General features: G+C 45.2%; 1 protein-coding gene across 1 annotated transcript; it reads right to left on the minus strand.

Annotated features, from left to right (window-relative positions):
* Positions 1-1,381: 1,381 nt before the first annotated feature.
* On the minus strand, positions 1,382-8,372 carry LOC103372770 (protein FAM46C-like). The gene is made up of 2 exons (XM_008302491.1): positions 8,299-8,372; positions 1,382-6,538 (listed from the first exon to the last, which is right to left on the minus strand). Exon 2 carries the CDS (start codon positions 6,517-6,519, stop codon positions 5,368-5,370), a length of 1,152 nt encoding a protein of 383 aa, XP_008300713.1. The 5' UTR covers positions 6,520-6,538; positions 8,299-8,372; the 3' UTR covers positions 1,382-5,367.
* Between the last annotated feature and the right edge of the window lie 1,191 nt (positions 8,373-9,563).

The following is a 9,563-nucleotide window of genomic DNA, read 5'->3' on the forward strand; positions in this document are numbered from 1 at the left end:
CGCTGCATAAACATTATGTACTATTATTATTTATAAAACACCTGCACTTTACTAATAGCGCCTAAAACGCATCTAATTATTGGATTATTCTCATAAAACGGCAACAAAGAAACTGAAAGCAGGTCTTTCTGACGGTGTTTTAAATGGAGCCTCATTCAAGCTGTGAGCAGCAAACTGACTTCACCTCCGTTCTCACCTCAGCAGCACATTCAGGAGAAGAATTGGGGTTTTTTTGGTTTCATTTTTTAAGCCTCTGAACCCAGAGCAGTTTCTGGGCATTCATTTCTTGCTACCGTCACATTGTTTTTGCTCCTTGTAGGTTTATTTTTTACTGCGTTAATAAAATGCTGCACCTGAATAAAAACAACACAACCATGAAGACGGAGAGAAATAAGCTCACATGTGTTACCGGTACTGGATAGAAACTGGTGACAGTCGCTGTTGGCTCTAGGGGAGTCATTTATGGCTCGACGGCTGCAAAGATTATCACAGAAACGTAGGTTTTTTACAGAATGTTGTCGGAGCGAATGCTTTACTTTTGGTACATTTTTAAAAAAAATGAGATTTAGTCTTTTGTGCATCGTAGTAACGATGTGACACCATAAAGTGTCTTTGATTACTTATGTTACAAAAAAATACAAATAGAAACAGAACCAACGTGTCCAACAAGCCACCAGTCCACACAGTAACGCCGGCTCCACATGCTGCAGGTATTTTACGACTCACATTCTGAGTTTGTTTTCATGTTCGTGTCCCGGCTGATAAACTCGCCGCAGCTCAGCCAGAAAAAAAATCACAGAATTTTTGTAACGCGACTGTTGGCTGCAGTTGAGTCACAAACGGATTCACGGTTGCACCAAGAAGCCCAGAATTATTTATTATTTACCAAATCCTGATACATGAAATGGTACATTTTTAACGATTTATTTAACATTAAGCATGTGGAATAAAGTAGAAATAATAGGACTGCACCCTTTGAGTCTCACATAAGAGGTTTAATAAGTCACAGAAGCTCCAGTTCTCGGTTATTTGCTCATTTAGTTTTGATTTAACCAGAATTATTTCCACTGCTTTATCCTACTTTCCTGTTTCATTGCTTTAAAGCAGAGGAATAAGGTTCAAGATATAAACCTACTCATCAGGTTTAGCTCAGTGGTTCTGACATAAAACAGACATTTAGATTCAGATCAATACTTTTTATCCAACTTTCTAATCCGGCTTTTAAGATTCACATCAGCAGAATTTTACGTTGCCAGACGCTGAGATTCAGTTTTTTTCAAGTTAGTCAAACATTTTCACACATAATTTCCTCCTAATCCCAGGTTTATGAGACACAACATGACGTGTGAGATTCCAGTAAAAACAACTAAAGCAAGCAGGCTGCATTTAATACTCTTTATTGATTATTTCCTCTTCAAACACATTTTCCTGATGTACACGTACATTTCCGTTCAAAGGAAAAACTCAAGTGAGGTAAAAGTGCTGAAAAATGAAATAGCATAATGGTTGTAACCATCAAAAGTCATCGTCACGATCACAAAGCCGACAAGAAGCTCTTTTGCATTACCTATTTCAAAAAAATATAGTGCGACAAATTTCATTTTTTTACCCCCCCTCCCACTGCGCTGTTTTTTGTTTGTTTTTAAACTTTGTGTTGCCACAATCATCCCTTCATACACACATGCAAACCTCCACGCATGAACGTAAACACAAATCTGCTGCAAAATTTAAAAAAGAAAAAAAAAAAGAAAAGAAAATTCACAACTCTTCATATAGAAAGTGCAGGAGAGCTTCCAGAGGAGCTCCGTCACATTCCTATGGCGTAAGACTTGTACTTCAGACAAGCAGAAATCGCTAAATATCTAATCCGCAGATTTCTCTGCACCCACTCTGCTGAGATATACGTCTACAGGTGTCGTAGAGGGAAAGAAACACGCTGCACTAATGGACAAGGGCCCGACGAGCGAGGCGACTGAAGCTGAGCTGAGTGAGAGAGTAACACTGACACGTTTACAGCAGAAAGAAAAGGTGGAGGGCAGAAAATTAAAACAAAAAAAACAACAACCTTTCATCCTCTTCATCGTTTTATCCTCACTCACAAAGAGCTCAACATACATACATACACACATAAACCCTGACGAAGGAAGGGGTTCGGCTCGAGTCCTGCTGCACTCGACTAAAGGGGGAACTAACGAGGAAGGTAAAGCTTTCATCGGAAAAACAAAAAAGCCACAATAACCGTAAACACAGGGTTTATACATTCCAGGCTGCGTCCACCAATCAGGTGTCGAGAAAACACGACTCGCCGCGTTTTCTTTGACGCCGCCGCCGCCAGCGAGCGACGTCAACAAGAAGCCCGAGAAGAGAACAATCCGAACGGCAGACTTCAACTTGCAGCGCGACCGAGTTTCTCCGATTCATCATCACTCGGAGTGGATAAAGACACGGGGTGGTGGGGGGGGGATGATGGATGAGACTGGTTACACCTCGGGGTGAGGAGTGTCGTGGTGAAGGCAGAGGAGGGGGCCGAGTCATGATGAGCTTTGGGAGGAAGTGGATGCACAGATAAAAAGCTGTCGCGCTGCCGTCGGGGCGAAGCAAGATGAAGTCTGCCGCCTGCCTCCACCTCCAGGCTGCTCATCTGGTGAGGAGCTGTAGGAGGGGCGCTAACACAGAGAGAAGACACTAAACCAAGGCGAGTAGGAGTGGGCATCTCAGAGTCACTCAAATAAAAAAAACAAAAGGGGGGAAAAAAAAAAAAAAACCATCGTCCTCAAAAACACTTCATGTCCCTGAGAACCAGCTCGACTCCCTCCAGCAAGTTGACCACATTAGCTTATGTACATCCGTCTCGGGTGGCTGGGTTTGGAGTAAAACAAGGCCTCTCTAAAGTGCTTCTGTTGGTTTGGGGTCTCCGCCGGTGGAGCTCCAGCTACCGAGCCTCACCGCGGCTCCTCAGTGCACTTCAGGTGTTGCTTTGGTTTGAACGGGGGACAGGAGGAGTCATTCTAACCCGGCTGCTTACGGTGAAGCTGCACACAGTTCAGGGAGTGAGTATAGAAAAAACTAAACAAAGAAGGTAAAATGAAACGGCTGTAACAGGAATGACTGGGTGGGTTTAAAGGAAAAGTTTGGGACTGAAACGAGAAAAAAAAAAAAAAAAGGGGGAGCAAAATATTAAAACAAAACTAAAATAAAAACTCAAAATGATACTCCTCCCCAACCACAAACATGTATGCATTCACCCATAAAGCAGAATCTGATAGTCTGGTATTGAACTTTCACAGGGTTTAGAGAAGCTGAAGAGAAAAAAACAAACACTTTGCTAAACCTTTCCCTCCTGATCACCATTAAAAACCCCTTTAAAAAGATAAACTCTCCAAAAAGAAAAAAGAAAAAAAGAAGAGAAAAGTGACAGGCACTTGAATGCTTGGGTTGCTGGTTGTAGAGCAGACTTTGGTCCAGAGTGAGACGCCGTGCGACGCCTCACCTGTTGTTAAAACAAAACACTACGGCAGCTTGAGTAGAGAAGCTGAGCAGCCGAACCAAGGCGACCCGCCCTGAACCCCAGATGTGAGCCGGTGCTCCTCCACTGACCAGCCCTGCGCCGTGGCTCGGCCTGATAAGAGGCGCCGCCGGTTATCTGGAGCTAACACGAGCCTCGGCGAGACGAGCAGGGAGCCCGAATTAGGCTTCCGAGGAACCGAGGGGCGTGACGGGAGCGGCCGCTTACATAACAAGTTTCTCTCAAACCTGAATGAAAGGGACGAGGGGAGTCGACGGCCTCGAGCAGAATCAGCTCCGGCCATCTGCTGGCAAAGCTGCACTGCAAGTGTTCAAAATTAACAGCTAATAATAGGCTCAGCTAGGAATAGAAAACTCATCGGGGCAACTCCGCCACAGCTGAGGCTGCTCGTAGCTTCCACATTAATCAAGTGGGAGAGGGGAGTGCTGTCCCGCTGGCAGACATGTCGTCTGTCCTTCCATGACCACAAAAGGGGTTCAAACACTACGTGGTCTCAGCAGGCAGCGGATAGGAGAGGACAGGACGTGACTCAGCTCACACACATGTACGGTGGCGGCCAGTCGCTGCAGGTCATGCACCAGCTCCCTGCTCCCAAAGGTACCTCCCCCCAGGAAAAAGACGATAATTATAGACGGCTGCAGCTCCAGAGCCAGTCGCTGAGCAGAGTCGGAGCGAGATCCCATTTCAGGGCTGCTTTCGAGCCTGCGATGGTGGTGAGGGAGAACCCGGCGGGCCTCCATGTGCTGCTCCTTTTAAGGGAAGAGGCAGCCAGTCGGCCTCCAGGACTCCCGGCCAGGCGGCGAGGGGCAGGCACATTCCCTCAGCAGGCCGCCGTCCACGCCGCCCTGTCAGTCAGCCTCCCGCAAAAACCAAAGAGGCGTGACGTGTGGAGGTCACCGCTGAGGCTTCTGGAAGCGACTTAAAAAACAGGGAGGAAGCTAAAACTCCTCAAAACACACACACAGAAGCTCATCGATCAGAGCGTCTGACGGCAGATTTCCACTCAGGGCTGAGAAAACTGGATCAGCTGGGAGGAGGGGACTCGTCCCAACGCTGAAATTCACAGTGGAAAATAAAAAAATACACATTTTCTCTTGCATTGTTTACAAGTCACAGGCACTGCTGGCACATGAGGGACAGCTCCGACGTGGATGAGAGATATTTACATGTCAAACTGAGAACAAGTTGACGCTCTCGCTGCCCAGCCATCTCTGATGTGACCAAAGGTTATTAGTGTACCACCTTTTTCCCTCCTCAGTAAACTTTTAACACCGGTGATCAGCTTTTTTTCTCTTTTTTTTTTTTCGGCCGTCACCTTTTATTTTACCCCGTTCACAATAATATTTTTCAACATTTTCAGTTTTGTTTTTTTTTTTTTCTCTGTGATTCACATTTTTTTTTGTTTTTTTAATCAACAAGAAAACCAAATTTCAGGCTATAGCATTTCTTCTTCCCTTTCTTCAAAAAATAGCCCATACTTAAAGTATTGGAGGGGTAAACCTGGAGGGTAAGGCACATAACACAACTCCATTAAGAATAAGGTTGATAAACAGGGAAACAACCAAACATGAGGGAAAATAAATCTAAATAACACTTAAAAATGTCACTTTCTATCCAATGACCTAGACACCTCTGTAGATAAGGAATGAGAAAGGATTCCAAAAAACAAAAGCAAAACACTTGTCCACTTAAATAATTGTGCCTTGAGAGGAACATAGCATTTATTGCCTCTATGTTGAATGTTTTTTTTTTCTTTTTTCTTTTTTTTCCATTTATTCCTTCTCTCTTCTCAAACAGCAGCAGCGATGCCCTCTTGCACATCCTTCCACGTGTCTGTCGTGTCAGTTACATGGCAGCCATGTTGGAATGTTCTGGTTTGCCACATAGTAGTTGCTGAAGTTGTGGTCTCGGACGTAAGGCGCCGGCTGATAGTAGCAGGTGACGCAGGAGGCGTCGGGGATGGCGCTCTGCTCCGCGAAGACTCGGAAGGCCATCGCTGAGAGGAGGTGGAGGGTCTGCCGCCGCTCGTGGCCCATGAGGCACACCGTGCTCTCGTTGACCACTCGCTTCAGGATCATGAGGTATTCGTACTTGCTCTTCTCCTCGCCGATAAAGTGGCTCTGGAGGTAGGCCTCCACCTTCCGCTGCTGCTCTCCGATGTCAGGAAAGTCAATGAAGAAGCGCGAGCACATGTACCGCTCCAGGCCCTTGAACTCCTCCTGGCTGGCCGGCCGGAAGTCCCGCACCAGCAGGTTGCAGTACTTCAGCAGGCCGCCGCCTCGGATCTCCTCGGGCCGCTTGGTGGCGATGAGCTTGTTCCGCAGGTGGCTCAGCGCCGTGCTGAAGTCCCCGTACATGCTCTCCCCGCTGACGGTGGGGTGGAAGGCCTGAGACATGGGCGTCTGAGCCAGCTCGTAGTAGGAAAGCATGGAGTCCAGCACGATCTGAAAGGAGTCCACACTGAACTCAAACTGGCGACGTATCGAGTCCACAAACTTGAGCTCCACGTTGCGGCCGTTATTGTTGGACAGGGAGATGAGGCTCCAGCGGTCCTGCTCCGTGTTCACCTTGACCAGCTTCTGGACATACGCCTCCTTGAGAGTCATGGGTGTGATTTTCTCTTTGTTCACACCCTCGGGCAGAAAGTCCAGCAGGGTACCCAGCACCACGTCCTTAATGAGCCTGAACTCTGCCTCGTGCGGCAGGTCGACCCTGAAGATGACGTCCAGATCCTTGTAGCTCCAGCCGATATCCTGCACCAGCACGTGGCTGGCCGTGGAGCCGTTGAGCCGGACGTCCTTCACTCGGATGCCGCTCAGCTCCAGTCTTGAGCGAACTCGCGCCACAATGTCGTTCAGCTGCACCTCTAAGGTGGGGAAGTTCCCCCGGCCGTGAACAGGCACCACCTCGGTGAGAACTTCATCCAGCCGGCTCACCTGCTCCCAGGTCAGAACGCTGACAGAGCAACTCTTTGATTCCTCCCGGTTATCCATCGTCTCAAGTTCAGATCAACTAGGATGGCAGGACAGAAAAAAAATGTTAGAGGTGGCTTTTAAATGTGACACAAAGCAAAAACAAATTGACCAATTTGACTGTTTTAACCCTCTGAATCCCAAACCTGGTGCTGGGTTTGACAGGCACGTTAACACTGAAATAAATATAACAGACAGAATAGTTTTCAACATTACAGTCACCTTTGAACACATCTGTTGTTCTGTGAGTAAATATAAAATAAATATCTCAACTTAAAAATCTCTACATGTATCACTTTAAAAAAATCTTCCAAAAACAAAGCCTTTGCTGTGCAGTCTAAAGCCCAGACCTGGTGGCAGGTTTAGAAGGTGTGTTGTCATAAAAGAACTAAAGAGAAAACGACCCAGAGTTGTCTGATAGTTAACACTGTGGCGGTCCTTGACATCTGTGGCGTGCTGGTCCATCAGGAAACTTAACAAAATCCCAGCTTACAATCGGGATATTTCATCAAACTCTCTTGATTCTACATGTTTTACTCAATTGGGTCTGAAACCCAAATCTGGTGGCAGATTTGAAATGCAGGTTATCTTAACTGAAAAAGAACAATTCCACCATTTATCAGAGCAAGAACAGCCAGATTTGAACATTACAACCATCCTTGAACTACTCATTTGTTCTATCAGGAAACGCAGCAAAATTCAAGCTCAAAGTTCTGATTTTGCTCCAACCTGATCCGGTTCAACCTCTGACCACCAGTCAAATGACTGTTGTGCTGAACTGCAGGCTGTGTTCACACAGAGCACAGAGGAGGCAAGTATGGCAAAGGAAAAACACCTACAGGTTGAGGAGTCACCTGCTCGCTCCCCCTCAGTACTGACAACACACGTGGGCACCTGTTTGTCACTTTTTTTCTGAGTTCTCTCTACTTCCAGCCATGTTTGTGTGGTTTCCACTGAGAGGCCACAGTGACGAGAGATGTGACAGGAGCAAAATAACAAACACCCAGAAGCTGCTGCTGCCCGGGGTTCAGAGGGTTAAAACGTGACACCAAACAAGCAAAATCTACACATCAGACACGTTTAGCTCATTTGTCCTTTCACAATAAAACATAAAACCTTCAGAATTAAGGATCCGGTTTAATTGTTGTATTAAAAAAAAAAAAAAAAAAAAAGTCAATAAAACCGCAAATAAATGTGATAAAATTAAAAACTCTGTAAAGGTAAAAACAGCAGCGGCGTCACGTGATCCGGCACGGCGCGCGTGAGCCTTCCAGAACCGCTCACGGCGCGAGCCCGGCTTGTCATTCCAGAACCGCTGAGAGACGAGCAGCAGCGCGAGGAGCTAGCTTGAAGTGGCCCGACACCGACGCTCGTCCCGGGGGTCAAAAAGCCGGGGCGACGACCCCCCTTCCTCGGCTTCACCGCACCACACACGTCCCCTAAACTTCACCGGCAATCATTTGTTCCAGCTGATTTGCTAATTTACCCTCCGGACGAGTGCGTCAAGTAAGTTAGCGCTAACTGCGAACAATTTAAAACTGGTACCGTTAGATACGGCTGGCTCAGTCGATCCATATGGCGATTAATTCCTCTCAATTGAGCAAATACGTGAGTTAGAACAGTCTCAACAGCATCCGACCTTAGTCTGTTATTTACAATGACATTCCCCAACCGGTGTCACGTTTTAAAATCGTGGCTACAGCTGTGTAAACTTTTTTTTTTTTTTTTAATTTAGCAACACACAACAGTTTAGCTAACTACAAACCCAGCAGATGAGTGAGTAATAAAAACGGTACATACGTTTCCAAAATGGTGCTCTGCGAGAATTCAAAGTCCGGGGAAAAAAAAGAAAAGAAAAAAAAGATGTTAACTTGGCAAGTTGCGCACACACCTCCACATAATCCACAGCCCGAGGGAGACACACATGCACCGCGTTAGTCAGCGTCTGAACCACACCGTCCTCCGCGGACACGCCTGTTTTATACAGCCGGAGCACCACCCACGGGGAGCGATGCTCCGCCGACACGAAGCAGTCCCCCCGTGTTTCCGGCGTGGAGTTCCCGTTTAAAAGCACGAAGACAACAATACATCGTTGTGTAGTTAAAGGGAGAAGTTTGCGTGTTTACCTGAAAGTCCAGCGCTCATTATCGGCAGATCACAGAGTCGTACAGTTGTCCAGTTTGTTTGTACCAATGCGCCGAGCGGAGCCTCTGATTGGTCGACGAGGTTTTTGCGTTGCCAGGTAACCAGGACGGTCTCCAGGCAGCGGACTGAAGTCTCCGTCCGCTTATCTCACACCAAAGTCTGCTCTCACATGTATTTATTTACAATAAATAAAAAAAATTAAAAAATTAAGGCGTAAAATACTTCATTTTCAGCAGTTTGGCGCCAGTTTCTTCTTTCCTGCTTCAACTTATTGTTGAAATATATTTATTCACATTAAATAAAAACACCAAATTCAGGCACCACTTAACAAGTCAAAGTCTAAAATGGAACAAATGAAAAATTATATATAACTTATTTTATATTTCATAATATAAAAAATTAAATTCTGATATGCAATTTTTTATTTCTATTTTATTTTAATACATAAGTATATAAAAATAATGACACTATATATATATCCCAATATTAATTATACATATACATTTTTTTAAATGAATCAATTAATATCTAATTAATGATATTAATTTCCTCAATTCAGACTGACAAGCTTTACTTTTTTTCTGGTTTAAAATATTTTTTTGAAGGAATTTTTTAAATGCTTGCTGTGCAATTCTATAGTTTATGTGTGCATCTATATTGTAATACATGAATATTATCTATATATATTTTTTTTTAAATAAAATAATTTTAAAAAACAACTAATTCCCTTATACCACAATATATAGTATTATAATATTATTTTTTTATATATATTTTAAAATCTGGGCTGCAGGGTGGTGCAGTTGGTAGTTGCCTCGCAGCTAGAAGGTCGTCGGTTCGCGTCCCGGTGGAGGCACCGGAATCTTTCTGCGTGGAGTCTCCATGTTCTCCCCGTGCAGCGTGGGTTCTCTCCGGGTTCT

Source organism: Stegastes partitus, unplaced genomic scaffold (assembly GCF_000690725.1).
Source record: "Stegastes partitus isolate 25-593 unplaced genomic scaffold, Stegastes_partitus-1.0.2 Scaffold1823, whole genome shotgun sequence".
Taxonomy (NCBI): Eukaryota; Metazoa; Chordata; class Actinopteri; family Pomacentridae; genus Stegastes; species Stegastes partitus.

Excerpts from the sequence above, each read along its gene's own strand:
- LOC103372770 (XM_008302491.1), bottom strand. The coding sequence starts at position 6,519 with ATGGATAACCGGGAGGAATCAAAGAGTTGCTCTGTCAGCGTTCTGACC.